The following is a 24,887-nucleotide window of genomic DNA, read 5'->3' as shown; positions in this document are numbered from 1 at the left end:
GGACGGGGGCGGTGGCCGGGGCGGGGAGCCCCGGGTCCCTCAGGCGGCCGGGCGGCGCTCGGGGCCCGGGGGTCGATCCCAGCGCTTCTCGGTTCCTGGGCCGGTGGGGGCCTCGGGAAGGACGGGCCTCAGCCGGCCCCTCGTCGGGCTGAGCGGCTTGGGGCTGAGCCGAGCCCTGAGGCCACCGGGACGGAGCTCGTGTGGTGAGGGGAGTCCCGGGAGCTGCCCCCCTCAGCCGGGAACCGCGGCGGCCAGCCCAGGAGGTCGGTAGGTGCCTCGCCGAGGAGGGGACTCCGGGTTCCTCACACGAGTTTTTGTGTGTTGGGACCTGGGGGCTGGAATCACGCAGCGCTGTTCTCCCGCCGAGCAGGGATGCGTAGCTCCCCTCGCTCTGGTTTTTGTCCAAAACTTCATTTTTTTTCCGCTCTGGGCCGTGTGCTGCCGGCCCCAAACAGGTCCCCTGGAGCTCCGAGCCGTCTGTGGCGGCTCTTCCCGTCAGAGCTGCAGCCGCGGACCCATCGCTTGTAACAGGGAGTCCGAGGGGCGCGCACGAGGGTGCGCATTTTATAAACTAGTTACTGGAAAATTAACATTTATTCTTCTTTTCCTCCTTGACTTTAACCTACTTCCGTTGTGTGTGTGTACCGCTGGTGCTTAATTATAGTGACACCCGTTTGCAGGAACCAGACTGTATCGCGGTGTCCCTGTGGGGTCCTTCTAATGCCAGTGTAATATTAAAGTGTCAGGCAGGCGGTCTGTGTATTATAAATAGGGTACTTCATCCATGATAAGTGATTATTATCTTTCTTTCCCAAGTGTAAAAGACCTATATAACTCAAGAAGGTGAGAGTGATTTAGGCCTCCCAAGTAAGAATCCAATGAGTCCTGAAGGGGACCCCGCGATGCTGTTGTCTTGTTGCTGAACTTGAGATATTCAATTTATTATACTGGAATATATTTTCTGAAGTCAACATTGGGTAAAATAATATGAGAAGCTGTTAGACCAACAGTACAGCACGATTTAGTGTCCCTCTGTGGTGGTCTTCTAAAAACCCTAATCACCTTTGGTGGAAGCAGAAAGCTGCTGTTGAAGTTTACTGGCCATTAGTGAGCAAACAATACTAGTTACTGCTTTGAATCACTTCAAAAAAATGTTTTTTCAAAAATTCTTTTACAATTATATTGGTAGCATTCTTAAAAGTCCTAAGGCAGTTTTGTACATGCTTAACTTCAGACTTATATAAGGAACAGAAATAAGTAAGTCTTAAAAATAGGATTAAGTGTTTAACTTCATGCTCGATGAGTTAAAATTTTGACCAATTTTACTATTGGCCATTCTTTTTAAGGAGTTATAACTGTAAAAACAGAAAACAAAAGCCCCTTCTGATATGGGGTGGCAACAGAAAAAAAGCATGTCATCAGTTTAATAATTGTGTCACTTTTTAAACACTAAATGTTATATGGTGTTTACGACATTACACAGTATCATTGCTGAAGCTGTATAAGACTACCCAGTTTTTCAGCTAGTTCAGAAGATGAAAGTCAACTTTTAGGTGATAGAGGGAACCCTGACAAATACACAGTCCAACGTCAGCACACTCACCTGTCATTTTCTCTGGAGGGCAAAGGGGATTTCACTCTTCTGCTAACACCAACAAGTGTAATAGGGAGTCCCCCATCACCTGAGTCAGTCCTGATCACAGACACAGAGTAAGTACTGTATCAATTTACTTTGTTATTGTTGTTTGGTAAAAAAGCTTTTTAAATTAGTCTGTGCCTCCCACAACCCATGGCCATGCTTAAATTGGCATCTTTTCCCCAAACCACTCTATTTTTGCTACTGCTGTTGACCAATAGCAACAATGAGAGAGGCACTGGCAGCAAAACAATCACAGGTATGGTATATGGTATGTTCGTTCATTTTACTGTTGTGACAAATTGTGCAAAATAGTGGTGAGTTCATCAGAGCCAACAAGTGCACTTCTGTACAATTTCTTCTGTTGTTTCTGTCATTAGGAGAATGTAGCTAGCGTGGCAAGAATGGAAGTTCTAGTGGAAATATGTTATAAGGACAAGACCTATTGATTTATTTCTGAACGCGGATAGCAATGGTTTGCATCACAGATGATAACTTGAAAATTTACTATTATGCTTTCAAATAACATGAACTTGTAATCACTGTGGCATCAAATGTCTGAAATGAAAATAAAATGCAATAAAAGAAAACCTTTTACTGTCAATAACGAACAAATTGTGCATAAGAAGTAGCTCAATAACTCAAGCTATTTTTGTTTGTAGGTAAATGCCATGAGATCTGCAAATGTAGATAAGTATCTCATTTAGAAAATGGGAAGCATTCAGTCTAGATGTTAGGATAATTTGTGCTAATCCATGTATCCGGGGACAAAGAAGACTCTTATCAAGCAGGCAAAAGAGTAACAAATTCTAACTGTGATTGTGTTCTTTGCAGAATGGCCAGCAGTCCTGAGAACAATGCGTCCCTCTGTGATCAGAAAGTCACACACTCAGAAAGTCCTCAAGGAAAGAAGTCCCAGCAAGCAGAGGAAGCAATCTTCTACAAGAACTGCCGAGCAGCTTATCTAACTGTTTTAAAAAGCAGTTTAGAAAATATTAAATCAAAAGAACAACTCCGTTTAGGTAATGATTTGATTTTTTTTCCCCCCATAACTATTGTGTGTGGTGATTGCCACGGGTAGTTTACTAACAGCAGCCAGTAATTCAGCAGTGAGAGTGTCCCAGTGCATAAACTTGGAACCTGCTTTAAGGAATTTACAGTAGTTTTAGATAGGGTTCAGATTTCAAGCGTTGGTTGCCGTATCTTTGAAGACATGTCCATCACTCACCTGTTGTAAAACGTGTCACGCAGTGATTCTTCAAAGTTTATAGAAACTACCATTCCTCAACGGTTTTCATTTTCCTCAAATCCTTAATCTTTGTTGCTAGGTGTTGGATGGCTCATGGAACTGGGAATAGTATACAGAGCTTCTCAGCTCTAAATCACCGCTGTGAAGGGGCAAAAGTCAATACCAGCTGACAGCTTACAGGGGACCTAAGTGAGTTGTTTAACACCGCCAAATTCGATGGCAGCATTGTTGCTTACATGGGGTGGACATAGGTTCTGCTTTTGGACTGTGACATTTCTGCAATAGTTGCTTTTCCCTGACACATGATTAAGTGGGTTGACCTCGGTTCAGTTTCTAGTGGACAATTACCCCTATAATCACAGAAAATCACAATGGTAACTGGCATTGAGTGACACGGAGCTTTGCAGACTCGTAGGAGAGGTTTTGTCAGAGGTGTGGATATGATAATTTACCATCCCTAAAGATAGCCTCACAGATCAGTTTTAAGCTACTTTGAGTAATATGTGAAAATGCTGCCTTTCCTATACCAGATTTTTGTGACCAAATGGATTATTTCAGACATTGGCATTTCGTAAGAATTCTTACTCTTATTAAAGTTGCCCATGAGTTAAAATGTTTCCATAGACTAAAATGTTTTTTTCCCCATCTGTATTATATCTTTGTCCTTTGATGAAAAGGATTATTTGTGTTGTATGTAGTAGCATGGGATTGTGTTAGAGAACCCATGAAGTGGCTTTCAGTCCTATTTTCTACCTGGAGTTTTGCGGTTATGTGAAAATCATAGCTTACTTTATTGAAAAGAAATGTTTCTAGCTCACAGAGTTGACAAAGAAAGTATGAGACATAAACCTTCAGTTAGATGAAAAGAACCCAAATGTGTCATTTAAAAAGTCATCGTTTTTTTTTTGATCTTATGGGTTTTGAGGTACAGCTCATAATACGCTTGGGATTGTTGATACTACAGGTTGCTTTCTCCTCGTCAATTATGATGCCAGTAAGAGGTGTGCGCGTTGTGGCATTGCAATCCTTTGTAAGGAAAAACAAGCAATGACTAAAGATAAAACCATGCTGTGTTATCAAATCATTTAATTAGATCAAAATTCTAGTGACCATATTTTTTTTTTCTGCATACGTGAGGAAACATTTCTAATTGCTGCATCGCCCATGCCTAAAGTACACGAGGCCTCCACATGGAAAGCAACCAGTACAAAAGCTGAGTGTACTTTTTGGATCCATTGATTGTAGCTTCTTTCCCTCTGCCACCACTTGCAATTCTACCCGCTAGACTTATTGTTATCCAGGCTTTCTGGGCTGCAATGAAAGTGCTTTTATAACATCCTAATGGTAGTTTTGGGTAATCTGGATTTTAAAATAGGAGTGGTGTGAACAAGTGTCATCTCTTTTATATATGGTTTGGCTTTCATCTCTATCCATGTGGCACTTTGTACGTACCAGGTGTTTGGGCATTTTGGTTTCAAGGTCAACTCAGAAAAGGCTCAGGCTCCCGGTCTGTTCAGAGATATAAAAGAATCTGCTTCTTTTAAAATGTTAACTACTGAGAGCTATTATAGACTTATGCTGCAACTAAAATTCTGGCAATTATCATGAGTGGTGCTACCTTTGAAGCAGCTGTGACTACATGCTGTTTGGATCGCAATCTAAACTATGCAACATTCCCTTAGAGACTGGCCCTGCAAAATTTTACTTGTAGGAGTTGTGCTTACTCACAGATAGTAGTTTCATTTCCTGTGTTGTAATATTACTTAGGGTATTTCCAAGAATCAATCTGTAAAGAAGTATAAATAAAAGGCTCAGTCTAATTGAACTTTCAAAACCACAAACTCGGGAGACATAGCGTATAGCAAGTGCTGATCTCTCAGGTTATATAAAAATACAGCAAATTTGAAGGGTACTCTGTTAAATGTAAGTGAATAGTGTGCTACAATTGCTATGTGCCCAAGGTTACCGTGGGTAAAGATGTAAGCTTTAAGCAAAATAATGGTTCTTGTGATATTTTTGTGTTATTAGAAGACTGCTGTCCTGTTTCTTCATTTTTGTGTAGAAGAAAGTGGTTCTCAACAGCATGGATGTGTCATCTCTGTGCCGGATCATACGTTGTGAGGGATGATCTAGAATGCAGGCCTAGAAACAGGCACTGCCTGGAACAAATGTGCTCAGCTGCCCCTCAGGCTGCTCTGAGCTGCCTGGTACTAACCACAGAATTCAAGGCCAGGGAAGGTCACCGTCAATCTGTATCAGTAGAACGCAGGATTGAGATTATAAACAAAACTGTCTTTTAGAGCCAGTTTTCCCTTGGATTGATGGTGCTAAAAAATAAAAATAAAAAAATATCTGAACATGGGAAGTGATTAAAGGATGTTTTGAGGTAACTCCTCCACTGACAGCTGGAATATGTACTTAGCATTGTGTTTTATTGTTCAGTACTTCAACAGGCTGGAAGAAATCCATCTCAGAAGACAGTTAATAAATACTGGACTTCACAAACAACTACACTGAATTTTGATGATTTTTGTACTATTTTAAAAGAAGAAACACCAGCCACAAGAACTGAATTGCTTGAAGCATTTAGGAAAATAGACACAGATAACACTGGATATATTTTACACGATGAACTTTATAAAATTCTTACAACAGTAAGTATCAGATGAAATTTAATTATCCATTTGTAGCCCTTAGTAGAGATTTTGGAAATTGGATAGTAAAACTATTCTTGATCAAAAGAATCAATAACTGAGTCTTTTTTTCTTTTTTTTTTTTCCTCCAATTTTGGGTGTTATTTTCTGTGGTCATCTACGATCTTTCTTCCATTCCGTACATTCCGTATAGCCTTTTAGTTGATAACCTGTCTGTCCATTTCAGCAGTTGCTCCTTGATGATGGAAACTGGTGAAGGATGTTTTTAATACTTTCACATACTTTGCTGAAGCTCTATCTGTACAGCAATGGAGCAGCAGAAGGGGAAGCATGTGTATGTGTCTCTCCCTTGGTTCAGCTAGCGCAAATCGCTCTATTCTCTACAGGGTCCCTCTGCACCCCTTTGGGGTTTTCAGATTTTGCAAGAGAGTTAATGATATATGTTTGCTGTTCTCCCCTTACAAGTTGTCTGTGCATATTCAGATACAAAGTTTAAAAACTAATGACATTTATCTACGTTATACATAAAATATTAAGATTAATGTTTTAGTCTTATCACAGCCATGATGTTCTGTCACTTCAGTGATTTCACTGGATCCTATATTTAGTTCATCATCGTCTTAGGCTGTGTGGGGTTAAGTCAATACTTTGGTTAGAGATGATGCATTGTCAATATGAAGCATGCAATTGTTGTAAGGTTTACTTGTATATGTCATTAATATGCCTCAAACTAATGGCATATTTTAAAATATCTGGAACTTTTTATTTAGCTACTGAACTGCCACCATATTATTGGATTTCACTGTATAACGTGAAAGGTTAGAAAAGCATTTTTTAAAATAGCAGCTGCGATTTTTGTGGTATTCTGAGATTATAGAAACCGAGACAAACACCAAGGAACGGGAACAGTTAAAAATTGGCCAGTAGTAGAATTCTAGTAGACTGCTCAAAAGTGAGTATAAAACAAGTTTAAGGAAATGCAGAGGAGAGCAAACTGGGACAGAAAGAAGAAACAATTTACATACTGTATTTGTTGTGGTTGACCCAACAAGCCAGACTCATTTATTCACTTTGAGCATAGTGGCAGAACCTTCAATCTTCATTCTGCATGATCAGAAAGATAAAGTTGCAACGGTAAGGAAACATTCTTCATATAGGAGAAGACAGAAATAACAGATGTTGAGTGCTACTGTAGTTATGCCATGAAGATCCATAAACCCTGAAATGTTACAGAAAGGCAGCGCATTGCTCTGTACAGACCCAGACCGAAGAACTTACTAGACATGCCTGCAGTAGCAACTGGTGCTGTTCAAAGAGGGGGAGATCAGGATTAGGTTTGTTGCAATGCACTGTAGCTCCAGGACCATATATCCACATCACATGTTTCTCAACGATGAAGTTCATGTTAGATTTTGGTCCTGGTTTACACCATGCATCTATAGCTGAAAAGTGACGTGGAATAGATTTCTGTACAGCAGTTGCATGCTGCTGGGTCGTTGCTAACAGTCCCACGCATCTGTATAGAGGAAATTGCTGGAGGACCTTGTGGAAGACATGCTTCCTGAGAGGTAAATCTTTTGGCCGCGTTGGAAGTGGGGTGCTCAAGATGATATTCTGAAAGGCGTCTTCAAACGTGGTTCTGAAAGAAGAGAAATTGCTTTGAATGCACACTAATGATTCCAAACATAAACAGGTGCAAGGTGAATTCATACCTGAAATAACCCTTCTAGTGAGCTCAATTGCAGATATAGAATGACCTACTGTAGGTGTCACAGGGTAGTTCAAGTAAATGAGTGAGAAAGACTATTACGAAGTCAGATCTTGGTTGTCAGCATGCTGTATTACAAGTACAAATGACTGAGAACAGGTATTCCCCAGCTTATGGAAGATCTGAAATTGAGTTAAGTGTCATTCACGATGGCTTTCCGGAAGGCACCGCAAAATTGCGTAAGCTGATGCAATTAATCTGTTCAGTATGTAGTAGCATTGTAGGGTCATATTTTTTTTACACTGTTGACCTCTATTTTGGTGATTCAGATCAAAATCCATTTAAATGTATTGCAAGACAAGGTTTCCTGAAAGGATATTAAAATAATCTTCGTGTTGTTATTGAACGTGTGCTGTAGGTAATCAGTATTCTTCACTAGAATCCAAACCTAAGTTGTTTTTGTTTGTTTTTAATTACAGAAAGGTGAAAAAATGACTTTGGATGAAGTGAGCGCTATAACTAACCTAGCTGATTTTAACTGCAGTGGCAAACTCGACTACAAGAAGGTATGGCAAACAGTGATATTAGGTGTTCTTGATGTTATGGGCAGTAATGGTATTATCAAATGCAGTACATACCAATTCCGTGTGTTGGTCCATCGATGACCTTACCCCAGCCCACCAGCGCCCTATGTTCTGCAACATGGTATGTCTTCAGGTATGTATTTCTGTTTCCCTCATTTTTTCTGGCAGGGTACTGCCCTGGCCATTTTCCTCGCTGCAAGTGAACCTAATGCTTTAGGCAGAGGCTAATAGTAAGTGCAAAGCCTAACAGCATGGCTGAAAATAAGGATTAAAGGTAATAAGGATTAAAGGTAATAAGGATGAGAACTGAAAGCAAACTTAGCTAACTTATAAGAATTGCTGTGTCTGTGATATTTCGCAATTCTTTGTATGGGGGGACAATATTGTATATGTTGAGCATCTAATTTTCAAGACACAGCATCTTATCGATTCCTGACAGCATCTCTAAGCAATGACTGACATATGGTTACTAATGTTACATCTTCATTCTTAAAACTGAGAAAGAATGTTTTGCTTACCAGATTGCCTTTCTTTATCTCAAGTTTTGTGACTTATATATAGCAACCAGTGAGCAGTGCTGCAAGACTGCACTAGAGAAACTGGAAATTGATGGTCGATTGAAGCGTCAGCAGTTTGGAAGTCAAGGTGAAACTTCCACTGAAGGGATCACGCTGCCAGTATTGAAACCATCACCAAAAATCTCCAGGAAGACTGATCACAAACTAGCACCAACGAAAGGTATTTATTTTTCATAATGGGAGCTTTCGTTGTTTTAGAGGTCGTGTTCTGGGTCAATGAGCAGTTGAGTATTTGCTTAAATTTTCTCAGATTAGTGAGGCTGTTGTTGACTAACATTCATTTCTACTGTGGCTAAATGTCTCAGTGGGATATCTGATTCTCCTGTTCAAGTGGACTTAGGCGGCATCTATTATCTGAAGCTGTCAAATTGTTAAGGTTGAATTTGGTTGACTCTCCTGTGACACAGTCCAGATGGAAGAGAGAAAAAAGAATGCACAGGGTGTTGTAACATACCAAATTATTTATTTCCGTTCCACATGAGAGATGAAACCTTAAACATCCACGAATAAACAGTCTGTTTGTTTCAATTATTGAGGCCACTTTTCAGGAAGAACATTAAGCTCTCAGACTGATTATGCTCGAAGTTATAAAGGTACTTAAAAACTTTCCCAAACTCGAAAAAGGTTGCAGGATAATGGACTGTAAAGGTACTACATACAAGATACTTGTTTTTGTATGGAGTGTATACTGTTTAAGTTACTTCGATTCTAAGAAATACTAAGGAAGTGCAAAGATGACAAAACAGCAGTGAACGCTGAATGTATGTAGCTAAATCAACAACTGTACTAGCAGAGTTGCTCTAACATAAGGAACCAGAAAGTAAAGGCCTGGAAGTAATTGCTTTGGGCACCTGTGCGTTTGAAGCAGGTTAAACCTATCCAGTTAGGATAGATTTACCTTGATTCCAAGGTAAGTGGAATCCCGTGGTAACAATTTCTTGTCCTTCAGGCAGATTTGGATTCCAAGGTTCTCCATTTGTATGCCCGTTCACCTGGGATGCACAGTCAGGGAAATAAAGATGTTTGGCTAATGAATGACTGTGTTAAATTATTGTAAGGGAAGTCAGTTTATCAGATTGAAGTTCTTGTTATCCATTTTTTTTTCTGTCTCTCTAAGGCTTTATGACAAATAGCACTAGAGGTGGGATACAATAATGCAATAATAACTAAATATCTATGTTTATAGGTGACAGCAGAACTCCTTCAAGACCCTTATCAGCTCAAGGTTGCAAAGCATCCGTTTCTTTCACTGTCAGCATGGGTGCCAGTAGCAACAGAAACACAAAGCTAATTGAGCCACACACAATAAAGGTATCATGTAAGCTAGTCCTATTGAGATTATTCTGTTTTCCTCTAGGCACATACGTTACTGCATTTTAAATAAGAAACTGTTTTTCTCTGATTTTTCGCTTATGTTTTATTAACAGTTTGTCAAGGGCAGCTATAAACTATCAAGAGGTTTCCTGATACGTGTTATTACTAACATTTTTATATACTGTTGGTTTTGCTGACATCTAATTATTGAAAATAATTTTTCAGGTGTGAAGCTTTAATAGAACAAAGTGTGTTTTTTTTATAAATGAAACCACTGTTGGATAAAACGTTTAACGACTTTTTGAGAAATTTAAAATTGAATAATTTATTAGGTTGGTGAGAACTTTAAATGCTTAAGTAGTCTGAAAGATTGTGTATCATAAACCTTTATATGAAAGGTAATTGGAAATAAATAACAGATCTCTGAGCATATTCAGTTTGCTGGGCATTAATTTGTAAATATATGCTGTAGCTTGAAAATATTGATTTTTAGTTAGACTAATATGTCCTATCAGTATTTTCTTTTAAATAAATCACTCATTCAATATAAATTCCTGTGGGAGAAAGACAACAAAGTCACTTTGCTAAGTCAATATTTGTAGAGTGTTAATATTGATCTTTTTCCTTTGTTTTCCCTTTCTCGACTGAACCTTTACTAGTTTTCTTTCAACAGAAAATAATAGCTGTAGAAATATAAAACATTAACTGGAAACTGCTAGGATACATTAAAAATGAGCACCTTGAGACCTCCGTATGAAAGGAAAAAAATGGTTATGACCACATAGTATAACTGCTGCTAGAAAACTGAACTGATTGTTCTCATGAGTTACATTTTTGTTTCAAATAACAACTCTGTATTTGTTATTGAACTCTGAAGTCCTTTATATCTTCGGCATTGCTATACAGTGACATTTGTTCTATATTAAAATTTAAAAACATAATCTCAGAGGAATTTTTTGCAGTCTGTTTAGGTATCTGGACCTCCATGCAATTTAACCTGCAATTTCACCTTGTTCAAACATGATATGTAGTATACAAAACCATTGCGCAGTTTCCCAATATTGGATCCCTCTTTCTTTGTACAAGCCAGTAAGAGCTGCCTCGAAAAAAAGCAGCTGCAGATATTGAATACTATTGATAAGCATCATATAAAAAATAAATCAATCAATAAACATGAATAAGTTTAAATTGAACTGCTAAATATGTTAACCCTAACTATTAAGGACCCAATACAAGCTCTGTCAAAACCAATGAACATATATGCAATGAGTCATTTGAGCTATGGACTGGAATCTAGAGCTCACAAATTCTTCTTTTTTATCTTATATGTAGAAAATATATTTATTCTGCATGTTAAATAAGAATAGCTGTAGAAATTTAAAACATTAGCAGGAGACTTCTAAGATGTGTTAAAAATGTGCACCTTGAGTTCACAGTATAAAAGTATGTAGAAAAGTAATTTTTTTTTTCTGCAGTTCATGTGTCTTTTGGGGACAAGAAGTAAAAATTGTGTGGATGCCCCATCCCTGGAAGTGTTTAAGGCCAGGCTGGATGGGGCTTTGAACAACCTGGTCTAATGGAAGGTGTCCCTGCCCATGGCAGCAGGGTTGGAATTAGATGATCTTTAAGGTCTCTTCCAACCCCAACCATTCCATGATTGCCATTGTGAAGTTGGACTGATTCCAATTTCACTTCTCTGGCAGAAGATTACAGTGAAAGTCAAAACATGGTGAACATCTACACTTAAAAACTTCAAAACCCATGGAATATGTTCATAGCACGTTCTTCCGTGTGTTTTCTTTTTTCCTGTGGAGTTTTGTGACATATTCAAAGATGTAAATAATTTGAGAATAAGAAATAGACAAATACAGAAGTGTAACTGGTGTAAACAACACACTGACCTGTTGGGCTTCATCTGTAGCTGATTGACAGGTAACTAATATAGTGCTGATATTTTATTTTTTTTTCCCTGAAAGAAAATTAAAGTAGAATAATTCAGGTGGAAGAGAACTTCAAAGATCACCCAGTCCAACACACAATCATCATTTAGCTCCCTACGTTTACATCTCTGTTTCTAGTTTGACAATGATAATTTAGAGAATATAGCACCACCTTATGCTCTCTGCGAGGATAACAGTTTAGTATTTGGTTTCTAACACATTGTCAAACTTTTACTTAACTGCTTCTATAGAATTGGGTGAACTGTTTCTATAGAACTTCTATAGAATTTGGTGGCAAAACTGTGGGCCAGGACTGAAGGCTCTTAAAATCATGAGTCCCTGAGTAATTTATATTCTTAAGAAACGTAGAGTTCTGAGTAGAGAAATATAAATTGAGGATCAGAGCTGCATGTGTTACCAATTGTGTCATTTTACACCCTGGGTGTACGTGCACTAGCAAAGTCCAGTTCTTGCCTGACACCTTTAGGTCATTCCCTGCGAAGTACCACCAACTGAGCGTGAATGCATCGCAGTGAGGACTAACTTTAAGAGCTATGAAATGAGACATGGCACTCTGATGAAGACTGTTTGGCCTTAAATTGAGTTAGGAGTCAGTCTCCTTGCTGGGAGTTGCGTGCAGACCTTCTGCAGACCTCCACTTTTTACAAGCTCACTTCTGAAATCCGTGTTAATTTACCTTTTACACTGAACACTCTGCATGGATAAGTACAGCCACCGGGACAGAGCTCTCTGCTGAGGTTACACTGAAAGATTCCTTCTGCTAGGCTGTGCTCAGAAACTTCATCTTCCATTGCTAGGAAAATAACTAGAAATAGTGGACTTAATCACAGAGAAGTAAAATCAAGAACATCTTTCTTTCTTTGAGGCATACAACATGTCTGTAAGGACTTTATTTTTCTTTTGCTAAACGATATTTGAAATTGAAAATAGTGACTTACTGTTAAAAAAAAAAAAGTTTTGAAGCTTGTAGCTGTTTTAACATTTTAGCAAAATGATGGCTTCTCTAGGAACTGTACTATTCACAAACACTGCTATCTTCTATTTATGACTTTCCAATGGCTTTAACAGAAGCCAAGAAGAATCACTTGGTTTTACTAGTACTTGTTTGTCACTCATCTGAGCAATAACTCCTCGTTGTTCAGCTAATCAGTTATGTTTTTTGCTTGATTGGTCTGATGGAAGTAAAGTACCAAAATTGCAGTGTTTCAGTGATAAATCACACAATTAGTCGATTTCATGAATACGGTTTGGTTCTTCATGGCAATTCAAATTTCATTTCAACCATTAGAGCATTGGGGTAATCTGTACATTTTGGAGCATTTTCGTAAGTAAAGCAATGCTACTAATTGGTCTGCAAAACTTGACCATGAAAAGGCCTATGTGAGAAAATTCATTTTAAAAAAGAGCAGAAGATCAGTGCTACACCTTGTGGTGAATTTTATGCAGCATTCATTAAATTATCAAATTAATATATTTCCGAAAAGGAGTCTTTATTTTGATAAAAGATCAAGGCAACACCTAATGTTTCTTTGGTTTCCAGGAATGGCAATGTGCACAGTCCAGAGGATGCTTCTACTTAGAAGAAGATGGTGAAATCATTAGTCACAAGTACAGGTTGCACATACCTCAAAGGTCTACAGTGTGTATTACTATCAAGCCTTTAAACCTTCGTCAGGTAGAAGGTAAATGTATTTGTATCTCTTTGGAGAGTTTTCCTCTCTAAAAAATATTTTCTTTCCTCCTGCTGATACAACTTGCCTTTTCTCTCTCACAGTATTTTGTGATATTTTGCAATTATTGCAAAATTTTCATAAATTTTGCAATATTTTTATAATTAAAAAAATATTTTATACAACTTCAGAAGAGAATATGATGTAAGTTTCCTAAAATCCTTAATTGTAAATATCTGGGATCGAGGAGCCGTAGTATAAAGAGACCTAATAAGTAATAAGGCTCTACTAATTGTAGAAAACAGTGAAATATATAATAGATTTTTTTTTAAATTACATTAACAGGGATCAATGCTGTAAATACAATAGAAATATTGATTTTGGATTTCCAACAAAAAACAATTTGGTGAAATTTAAAGCATTTGTTTTGGGGATTTTTTTTCTTTTAGGAAAATCTTGTCATTGGTTGTCAGTGGATACTGCTTTGTATGTTCTGAAGGAAAATGAAACCCAAGAAAATCTACAGCTTGTGAGCTTTACCGAGCTACAAAACAAAGAGGTTAGGTGTTTCTGTTATATTCCTATTTAATTTTTTTATACCTTCAATGTATGTGTTTTTGTTGCATGGGAGTTCTCATATGTTTGGAAGGAATTCAAAACTGTACCTAATCAGGCTAAAAGAGAGAAGAAACGTTGTTCTGTGCTTGTTCACTTTCAAAATGGACAGAATTTACACAAGGTAATGTGTAATACCGTCTTAGTTATGACCTTTGGATGGGGTGAATTGAAAGCCACGTGTTTGGAATTTTAATGAAGTGCCTGTGAGGGCCTTATTATAAAGTAGTGTGTTGGCAAGTGTTGCCAAATTACTGGTTATCCATATAGATACTCTGTGGAAACTCAGTTGTATTCATGCATATACAAAACAAAAAGTAATGTTTGTTACAATTCCGTTTAATTTTCTTTCTGCTTGCCGTATATAAGATCTTAAACTTCATGGTGCATAGAACATTCCTATAGTAGGAAGAAGGGAGGAGAAGCAACTGGTACTCAGAAAGTATTCAGCTTGCTTCTTAAACCCTAAGACATTTGTGAATTTTTACATAGGAAGTTGCTAGTTTGAACACACCTGATAAATCATGGAGGAAATGAAAGACTCAGTGGGTTTTGTCAGCTTCATTCTGACTGCTTTTGTTCTGAAGTTTAAGATTTGGAAAGAGTTACAGATCTGAAAAATGATAGGACTGCTATTAGACATTTACTGTAACAGTTGTTCTCCTCTCCTTTCTCGTCCCAAACATCTTCTAATTTTTATTGCAACTAGGAGATTCACTAGTTTTTGGGTCTTCAAAATGACATCACATGGCATCTAACTGTAGGCATTTTTTTTTAGGAAAGAATCTAGCATTACCAGTGCTTTCAAGTAATTAATCACCTTTGTTTCACTATTACTAGTAATAAAGGAAGGTATCATTTGAGAAGTAACTTACAGATTTGTCTTTTTTAAGAGCAGATGTTTGGATGGAAAGGGGAGCTTGCATCGGGATTTTACTGGCTACTTCCATTCACAACGGGCTGTAGGCTGAAGAAGGTGAAAACACAGATTACTGGAGAAGCAAAGCTGGTGTATAGAGGTGAAGACAGTGAACTAGCTCTTACCAAAGAGTGCCGGTGAGCCATTTTCTCAAATAGGCATGGTAGCTGCTACAGAAGTATGCACTCTAAATAACATCTAGCTTTTTATAAGCTATGTTACTGAAATACTGTTGTGAACTGAATAGCTATCAACAATATTATGAAACAGTAGAAAAGTTTGAAGTATTTGGAAATAGTTCTGCCTTTTTCATCTTTTAGAGCAGTTTTATTGGATATATTTGAAACAATTGATTTGGATGGAAACGGCCTTCTGAGTTTGGAGGAATACAATTTCTTTGAGCTGAGAACTAGTGGTGAGAAATGCGATGAGGAAGCATGGGCTGTATGTAAAGGTAAGTTTGTTGCTGCACTTGATACAACTAATTAGAGCTATAAATCTACTTGCAACCTGTTTGTAGCACCCTATTACGTATATAGTGGTATATAGTCTGGAAGGGCTGAGCATTCTGTATCCTATGCTAAGAACAGGAGAAGGGGGTCCTTGGGAGTGTAGTGATAGGACAAGGAGTAATGGTTTTAAACTAAAAAAGGGTAGCTTTAGGTTAGATACTAGGAAGAAATTCTTTACCATTCTATGATATTGTTCTCTTCTCCCTCTCCCCCTCTTTTTTTTTTTCCTTTTCCAATCTCCTGTCCTTTGTTTTGCTTTCTTCTGGTTTGTGTGCCTCTGACCTTCTTTTAAGAAAATTCTTCCCATTGCTAATTGCAAAGTTCTGTAAGTTAAAGATGTTACGGCTGCGAAAAAACACAGGTTTTCTAATCACAGATCATATAGTGAATTGGGCTATAACAGGTATTTATTGATTCAATTTTCTTTCTGTAGTTTAAACAGATATTGCTTTCATATCTCACAAGGTATTGAGAGGGGCATTTAATCATGTAAAGTGCTTACAAGGGCATCTGGAGCTTACTATGGTTACCTAGAAAATTAGACATTAGAAAACACCTATTTCAACTATATAGTTTTTCAGATATAAGCAGTTTTTTCATTGGAAATCTGTCTTTCAAAGGTTTATATATGGTGTGTCAGTTTGTCCATGTTGTGCTATATGAGAGCTGTGAGATTTCTGAGGCTTCCACGAGTGAGATGGGGAAGCGGACAGATAGCCGAGCTTCTTCCAGCTGTACTTTGTTTTCTGTCTGCAGATACATCTTGCCAATGTTACTGGACATCCTGCCAGCTTGCAGGAGCAGCATTGGGCCACAAATGTCAATTTTGAGAAAAAAGGAATTCTGTGACATTGCAAAGGCCTTTAGAATTGACATATTCACCTCATAACAGGGCTAGGAAAACATAACCACCAGTGTCTGTAGGCTGCCCTGATAACACAGTGTGTGGAAGCAGTGGTTTCAAAGCATTGACAGTTTACCTGAAGTGACTGGACAAACTGGAAATTCAGAAGCCATTGTATGAAAACTAGAAGTTTCTATACAAAATACATGTTTTTTCTGCAACCCATGTCTGAAATACCTGTATGGCGTATCATCACATACCAGCCCATAGCATCTGTTAGGTACAACTGCTTTGTAGCCTATGACACATTGATTAATTTGGGCCAAAATACCTGAGATCTGGCAAGTTGTGCCAACTGTTTCTCCCCAAATCACTCAAAGATATTAGATTTTTTGTCCTAAATTATGGACAGATCATACAAAAATACTTTTCAATAAATCAGTTTCTCTTTCATCCCTTTACATGTTATTCCCCACTTGATTGCTTTGTCAGTGGTACGCATTTGTGAACTAGTCTTAATGTGAGTAGGAGCGGGGTGTGGGGGTGTGAAGTGTGAAAGAGGGGAAAGAAGAGAATATGGTGAATGTATTACCAGGTCATTAATCAGTTGAAGGGTTCAGACGAATATCATAAATCTTGACACCAAAGTTCAGGCCATTTATTACAGCATCTGTACCCTTAGATAGATTTATTAAATTGGTAATCCCTTTTTAATAATATATAGTAAAGATTTAGCATTGTTATGAAGATGAGAAAACCATTTTTAAAAATCCCTGACACAAGGACATTTCAATTATGTGTTTGCTGACATTAGAGTGGTCAATCTACCATATTCTATCAAGAGAGGGCTGTTAGGATTACTGGCATTTTATTGCTTTTTAAGAACTAAGTAAATCATTTCTATATCAAGGACCTCAAGCGCTAAGGGTGCTGGCCCCACCAGACTTTCATTTCCCATTCCTAATATACCCTATTCTGCAAATCTCAGCCGCAACAGATACTGCTGGCAAATAAATAAATAAATCAATAAGAATTATTTCTGTTTCAAAACCTCACCCTCTCTTAGGTAATACAAGGGGCCAGCTGTTTCTTGTCATTATCTAAAATCCACAATGAAGCTCTGCAAAAAGCACGCGTCTTATCAAGGGCATTCTTTCCCAAATCGTGTTTGGACAGCCTGAGGCTGCAAGACGGCTCCATCTTGGAGACCTCATTACCATTAAGTGGGAGTTTGGCTTTGGAAAGACAAAGGGTGTTTGCAGAGAGCTCAGACACTGAAGTGTTACCTTCTATTTCTTTTTAAACAGAGAATTTTGATATGAAGAAGAACGAACTAACAAGACAAGGATTTTTGGATCTGAATCTCATGGAAGCCAATGACCGTGAAGGGGATCCTAGTGACCTTTGGGTCACTTTATTGTCTCTGGGCTACAATAAAGCATTAGAAATGACAGAGGTATGGTAGCTGTATAGCAAAAGTAATTGCTTCACATACAACTTGCTGCACATGTTTAATTGCAGTACTGTTTCTGTCCAACATAAATTGATTTCAGTAGGTCAGTGATCCAGTTCAAACATTCCTAATACAGGATTTACACCAAGACTTTCAGTCAGTATCGCATTCTTTTTCTTAAGATAACCCTATTATTGTTGAAATAGAGAATTCACCTTTTGCCTTAGAGAAAGACAGTATTTTGTGGAGTTGTACAGGAAGGAATCTTCAACAGGTTATACCTCTTGAAAGAATTCGTGCACCTTGCTGGTGAGCAGTAATAAGAAGACAGTGACCTGGTAGAACTGTGACCTGTCAGCAAACCTACAAAATGCAGGACTTGCTCTGTTTAAAAGAGTTGTTTTGCTGGCGCAAGCCATAAAAGAAGCAAACAGTTATAGAATCATAGAATATCTGAGTTGGAAGGGACCCACAAGGATCATTGAGTCCAACTCCCACCCTCTCAGTGAAGAACCTTTTCCTGATATCCAGCCTGAATATCCTGTCATGATATAACAAAAAAGTTATTGTAATGCAAACACGTTGTTACTGCTTACAGTAACTTGAAAATTAATACAGTAACATCAGATGGAGAACAAGGGGACTAGAATGGATTTAGAAAGTATTGGAGTGTGTTGTGTCGACTAGGATAACTTTGTTTTTAACAGGATTGAGTTCAAGATTTTCAGACATGGCCCAATGTTGCCTTTCACAATAGTGTCTGAACATGTTCAACATAAAATTTTAATGAAAGGGCTTTGGGTGGCAACTGTTTGCTTAATGAACCAGGTGTTATTTCTTTATTTTTTCTGTGTGCTTATAGGTGTGTTTTTTTTTTTTTTAAACACTATCAGTGTTGGCGTTAATAGTTCTCACTAAAGAAAGAGGATATTTTGAATGAAGAGGGGAAAAAATATTAACCATTCATTAAAAACATTAAATATGTAGATAGTTTCATAATTCGTTTTTCCCTCCAAGAAAAGCTGGCTTCAGTGAAAATGCGGACATCATGGTGAATGATTATGTAACAAGTAGCACTTTCTCCTTTTCCTGCAAGTATGATCAACATTGCAAGTCCAAAACTGTCTTTCTGCATTTAACCCATAAGAGGGAGCTATCCTCTAAGAAAGATGAATTTTGAGGAGGTTTTTATCAAGTTAGATGTATCTTGTAGATATGTTGTGCCTTATTATTAACTGTGGTTCGTGGCTATAGTTTTTGCTTTCCAAAGGAAAACGTAACTTTCTGAATGCTTTACTTTTTCATTTAAAAATGTGTATCTACTTAACCTGTGTCTGTAATTTAACCTCTTAATTCCTGGATTTTTGAAGATTTAGTATTTGATATTTCAGGAACATTGAGCCTAACAAGTTCAAGACAGTACTGAAAAATCCTAGCGGTTTCCAACAGCCTTTTGAAAGAAACCAAGCTGCTATTATTTAGTCTAAGAAAATGCAAACTCCTGGTTGTTACGCATACTATTCTTAGCCAAGATACGGCAAGAGCAGAGTGCTTAATGCAACATTGCGGATATTTTAAATCTGTGTGAAATGGCACGAATAGCAAGAATGTGACAGGTAAAGCAGACAGTTCTATTTTGGACACTGACATTCGTATGTCATCTTAATTCCTGTATGTTTTGCTATCTGAGGAAGGAATGGTTATGTTGGAGTGGAAGCCACCAAGCTGTGTATCGACCGTACTGTAACTGGCACGAAGAACATTTGTCTGTCCTTACCTTATGCTCAATTTAAAAGATCACCGCAGCTTCAGGTTTTGAAATTTTACTATTCAGCGACACACTTACATTTGGATTATTTCTCTTCAGAGCATATATGCAAATACTTAAGAACTACGGATGAAAATCTGAAGGGAAAAACCAAGGGTAAATTAATGATAAAACTCTTTTTTACTCCATTGCAGGCATGCCCCTTTGTCATTGACATCTATGCAGAAAAATGCAAACCCAGAATTAAAGCCATATATCTAGAGGCAGGCAGCTGGCAACTCAACAGGGCTATTTGCAAGTCTGTTGTTAATAAAGGAGATGCCAAAGTAATGGATGGCTGTGAAAACGTAATTGTCTATACCTACAGAACAGGCACGCGAATCACTTCTGTTATTGAAAATAAGGTACGGCATGATACTTCTGTAAGGTACTTCGTGTTAATGTCCATTATTATTTATCTTCTTCCCTCTGTGCTTCATTTTTGAGAATTACATTTTCTGATAGCAAGTTTCTCTATCTAGTTCATTAAAAAAATAACTAAGTGCTTGATACAAATTCCTTTTTGAGATATGACTCGGTTCAAAAGTCTCAAAAGTTCCAGTGTTTTTGGAAAGGACAGTTTATGGTAATGAGGCTCTGTTAGCAGTGCAGAATATTTTTCTTCAAATTTCAGTTTTTCAATATTTTGATGATTATTGGAGACAGATTTATAATAGAACATAAATACTATTAAGAACAGGAAATAGAATTACAGAAAGAGCAAAGACTACAGCATTTATATTTTCAGTGTTTACGGGAAAGTGATTTGCATTGATTGTGTTTTAGAGGCGTAATGTGGATGAATTTTTAATTTGCTAGTCTTACAGGTCTACTTCACTATTAATCCGTACTAACAAATGTAAATCCAGGCAAAAGTGGTTGGTGAGGTGCAGAGATTTTAAACCTTTTTGCGTAGATCCAAGTGGATCTTCTTTTCATTCTCAGTTTCGTTTAGAACAGGAACCTTGAGTAAATAAATGCCGTGCAGTACGATGGTAAACTTACGGTGCTTTAAATCTTAAAAGTTCACAGCAAGAAGTATATTTTTAAATGGACAAACATGCTAAAGGGTGTGGGTTGGTGGACTAATCTTAGGACTGAATGCTGAGGCTCTCTGGAACCACAGGTTTAGATGTGCACTTCGCCCTTTAGGGTAGATATACTGGAGTTATTTATATGTTTGGGGATATGTCAGAGAAGGAGACAAGTTCTCTACTGAGGAAACTGGATGCTGTCTGGTTAAAATCACTGACCGTTACCATTTACACCATTTCATAAATAGCTCTGCTCTGCATTGAAGCAAATCTCATCAGAGAATTAGTTGGCTGGAGACTTTTTGTATTGTAAACGTCTGGAAAGAAATAATAAAAATGCAGTTTTATTTATCTGCCTTCTAAGCTTTCCACAGTGTAAGCAGTCTGATCATGTCTTCAGTTATTGTGCTGGTGATTTCAATGGAAATAATTGTGTCTTTGTTATTCTGTAATTAAATTAAGAAAATGTACTATACAGGGTATAGTAGCATGTCCTTAGGCCTCGAGTCTGCATATTGCCTGGGGTAAACTGGTGGTTAAGGAATTTTCCATTACCTCAGCTTTCAGTTTTTTATATATTGGATCCTTCTGGGAAGCATTTGCACACCTTTAGTAAGAGTGTCTGTTCTTTGAGTGGCTGTACTTATATTTATTTAGTCAGATATTTTTTAAAATCTCTGCTAAGGTTAGCTGCTTTTCTCAAGGGAGAGTTTGGAACAAACCATGAGCAGCAGATTGTGATGGGTCACATCTTGACGAGCATCTCTTACAAATACCTGTGTGTGGTGTCTTTGATTTGTGACAGTCCAAGTGGTCATTTATTTATGAAAGGAGGTGAAATATGAAGGAATATGAATACTCCTTACGTTGGGCATTTCACGTCAGTTGTTAGGAGCCTAGTCTCCACTGAATGCCTACATGGTTGGTGAGAATTTGAGAACGTATAATATGAGCTCCTGAGGAAATGGCCTTTTGCTGGAGGGTTAGGATTTTTGAAAAGTAGAATGGCTATACAATATCAGATAAAGATTATTTTAAGTCAGTGCCCTGTCTCCAAAAATGTCCTGCAGGGGATATTGCAGGTACAAAAACTGGGTAAACATCTAGCGACACTTCTCCAGATCACAGTCCTAGCCACTAGTGATCTGCAACTCAAGGACTACTTGGGACAGAAATGTGTTCTTTGTGCTTAAAAATCCTCCACGTATTTTTTTATTATTATTTTTATTTATTTATTTATTTTTAGTAAGAATTTGTCCAGTCACCTTTTGAAACTATGTAAAGTTTTAGCATCTGTAACACTGTGTGGCAAATAGTTGTCTCACTTAACTGTGCTCCCAAGTTGCACCTTCAAAAGTGCTGAAGTTAATTCAATCAGCCTTAAGTGACTTTTGAGAATGGATTTGGGCTCTGATGATGCTAAGGTACATTTGAAATTTTTACTCTTCGGAGAGAATAGCCATCAACATCCTGAAAGTCCTCGTACCCTGTAAAAATAGCATCGTTGAGGAAGTAAGAGGATTGTGTGATTGTTACATAAAGAGCAGCCACTTAACCTTTAAGGCTAATGAGCTTCTTCATGTTTTTTCATTTGCAGTCTGAAAACAAAGTGATAATTCATGTCAACAATGAGCAGAGTAAGAACTGCCTAAGTAACAGGGGACTTACCGTTTTTGCTGTGGAAGTGGCACCAAAATCCATGACGGTAATATTTTTCTAGTTTAGCCAATTCAAAATCTGAGCAAAAAGCAAAAATCATGTGACATCTTTGCAGTTTCCTTTTGCAAGTCTTTTGTCATGATAAAGAGCATGTGGATAGTGGAGAAGTCTGTTTTCACCACCAGTACAGATCAGATACAGCTCTTGATATTGCAGAGCTGCAGGCATGTTTGATGTATCCATGTTTCCCAGCGCAGATTGCTGTATGCAGCTGTTCAGTTTTTCATACATGTATTGAACTGAAACAGGCACATGTGCCACTTACTGATACTTTTTAATATTATTTTTCTAAGGCTGTGTTTTTTTTTCCTTAACCAATTTTAATCAGATATATAGATGGCTTTGAGAAGCACACCAAGAATGTGCTAGTCAGAGGCAAAAATATGGTGATATTTTTCTTTATTCATTTATGAAGAAAATCCAGTTTTTATTATTCTAAAGCTACGGTCTCTTTCTTTCAGTGAAGAGGCATCCAAACAATTTTATGTTTCACAGCTTTCTAGTGTGGATGCATTCAGATCCACTTTAATCAGTCCCAAGACACTGGCAGGGTATAGGCCTATTTTAATATTGCTACTGACAATTTAGATATCTATAGCCTGCTCCTGTAAGGTGTTTTATTAATTTTAATTTCTGCTCCATTCAGTACAAATTGTAGGCTCAGCATCCCTTGTGGAATTTTTGCTGTCATGCAATTAAATACTAAGATCTCATTAGAGATGCTGAATGTGTGTCATTTAATGTTTGTGATATAAGTTCTGAAACAATTTTGCTTACATAGTATTTTAGGTATCATACACACAATTCTTCAATAAACATCTGTTTCACCTATGTTTTCTCTCTTGTATGCAGGTTTCTCAGCATGTGATGCCGCTGAACGAGCAGGAAGAATGGCTTTACAATTGTGTACATTCCCTTTTACGTTAAACATTCTAGTTAGAGAGCTGTTTCTTGGCAGTGTTCAAACTAAGCCACGATTTTTTTTTGGCAGCTTCTGCTGGACCATTTCTAGTCTTGTCCTTCTCCAAAGCTGGCTGCTTCTCAGAGTTTCATTTGTTAAAGCCAGTGAATCACATAAGTACTTATTTATTTCTGGAATCCCACTTTTGCTAATGGCTTTTAAGAAACATGAATAGCAATAGCATAGGGATGGAATAACCGTAAGTATGTAAAATCCTTTGACAGAGTAGAATATTCACATACTGCCTAATGAAATACATTGGCATGAAAACGTTGAGAGACGATAAAAGTGAGTACTGTTCAGTAATATAGCTGACAGTTGCAACATAATTGTGCTTTATAATGGCTAGTTTCCCTAAGTATGCCCTTATTTTCTGTAATATGTAAGGTAGTTCCATCACATGCCGGAACTGCTTCACTAAGAAAAAACTTTCGTTAAATTGGTCTGATGGATTCCTGATTCAACACTCCTGTGATTTTTATGTGAGAAATATAAAGGGGTGGGGTTCTTTAATCACCTGGTAAAGGATTTGATTTTTTTCCCTTTTTTGATATTATTTTCTTTTATTTTTGTAACTTAATAATACTTACCTTACTTTTTTTCTAAATGATTACCAACTGTTTTTATATTCTTTTATATAAAATAAAGTCTGGCTTTTCACATGTGATAAGGAAATAACATTCATTGAGGAAGGCAATTTTATTTTGTGCTCCTGACTGTTAACTGCAATTAATTATTTCAAAGGTAACTGAAGCAAGGAGGCTAAAGTCCACTAATATAGGCTGCAATAGAAATGAGAAACAACTTCGAGGTACTAAAAATATCCAGGCTGTTATGTTTTTCTAGTTCCTTTAAATGTCTGTTAATGTAAAAAATGATGACCCTGGTCACTGGATGCTTAAAAAGTGCTTGAGTTTAAAATAGCCATTAAATGTATGTGACCTCATCTGCAAGGGCAGCAAGAAGTCCTGAAAAGCTATATTTATCTGCCAGCAACTCCCGTACTCTGGTGTTCCTCTGCTGTAATCGTACACTGGGAAAGTAAATGTCAGTTACAAAATGAGAGTGCTGCTAGAGGCTGGCTGTGATTTATGCGCTCCAGCAACTGGTGCTCAAGGAGGTCTACTGGTGATCATTCTTTTTTTTTTTCTTCTTCTTCTTTCCCCCCCCTAGCAAGTACAGCAGATATCGTTTCATTTCCAGAACTGTCTGGAAGAAGTAGAAGTCGTGTTAAGAGACTCCACATATTTTTGGTAACTTCCAGCCAACAACACAGAGCTCTGTAAATGCTGCCTCAGGCAACGTGTGGCTACATCACAAGTTCCTAGTTGCATCTCGGAGAAGGAACAGGGAAATTATGAGGCACGGTAAAAAATGAGCTCTGCCGTATTTTGCCCTTCTGTTTATGACATCAGTCTCAGTAGACGCAGCAGGAATCGATCTGCTGTTCCTCCTGCGTTTCAGGACAGGAATGCTTAAAACTGAGAGAAGTTCTTGGCTGAGAGCTCACTGCGTGTGGAAGGACTTGATTTCGCTGCAGTTAAGGTGTAGTGAAACATGACACAGCAGCAGGGCATGGAACCGCGTTGCTGTTCTGATCTCGCTGTTAAGAAATTTCATTATCTGGCTTTTTGAGGGGGAACATAGGCACGTTCTCTGCTCCGAGGCA

General features: G+C 37.8%; 1 protein-coding gene across 2 annotated transcripts; it reads left to right on the top strand.

Moving 5' to 3' along the window:
- Positions 1-11: 11 nt before the first annotated feature.
- EFCAB7 (EF-hand calcium binding domain 7) lies at positions 12-23,885 on the top strand. 2 transcript variants are annotated; one of them, XM_080603386.1, is made up of 14 exons: positions 12-263; positions 2,471-2,658; positions 5,328-5,539; positions 7,727-7,813; positions 8,374-8,569; positions 9,596-9,720; positions 13,225-13,366; positions 13,804-13,913; positions 14,868-15,025; positions 15,209-15,342; positions 17,552-17,700; positions 19,660-19,869; positions 22,136-22,243; positions 23,110-23,885. In XM_080603386.1, exons 2-14 carry the CDS (start codon positions 2,472-2,474, stop codon positions 23,182-23,184), a joined length of 1,893 nt encoding a protein of 630 aa, XP_080459512.1. In that variant the 5' UTR covers positions 12-263; position 2,471; the 3' UTR covers positions 23,185-23,885. The 2 variants fall into 2 exon arrangements, with proteins under 2 accessions (XP_080459512.1, XP_080459511.1); XM_080603385.1 differs by having other exon boundaries at positions 12-267.
- Positions 23,886-24,887: the final 1,002 nt, after the last annotated feature.

The sequence above is a fragment of the Anser brachyrhynchus genome (genome assembly GCF_964034855.1).
Source record: "Anser brachyrhynchus genome assembly, chromosome: 8".
Lineage (NCBI taxonomy): Eukaryota > Metazoa > Chordata > Aves > Anseriformes > Anatidae > Anser > Anser brachyrhynchus.
Note: the sequence above shows the minus strand (reverse complement) of the source record. Positions and strands in the feature narration are given on the sequence as shown.

Coding starts and splice junctions, on each gene's coding strand:
- EFCAB7 (XM_080603386.1), top strand. CDS start 2,472: ATGGCCAGCAGTCCTGAGAACAATGCGTCCCTCTGTGATCAGAAAGTC. Junction 8,570..9,595: donor CAAACTAGCACCAACGAAAG/GTATTTATTTTT, acceptor CTATGTTTATAG/GTGACAGCAGAACTCCTTCA. Junction 9,721..13,224: donor TTGAGCCACACACAATAAAG/GTATCATGTAAG, acceptor TTTGGTTTCCAG/GAATGGCAATGTGCACAGTC.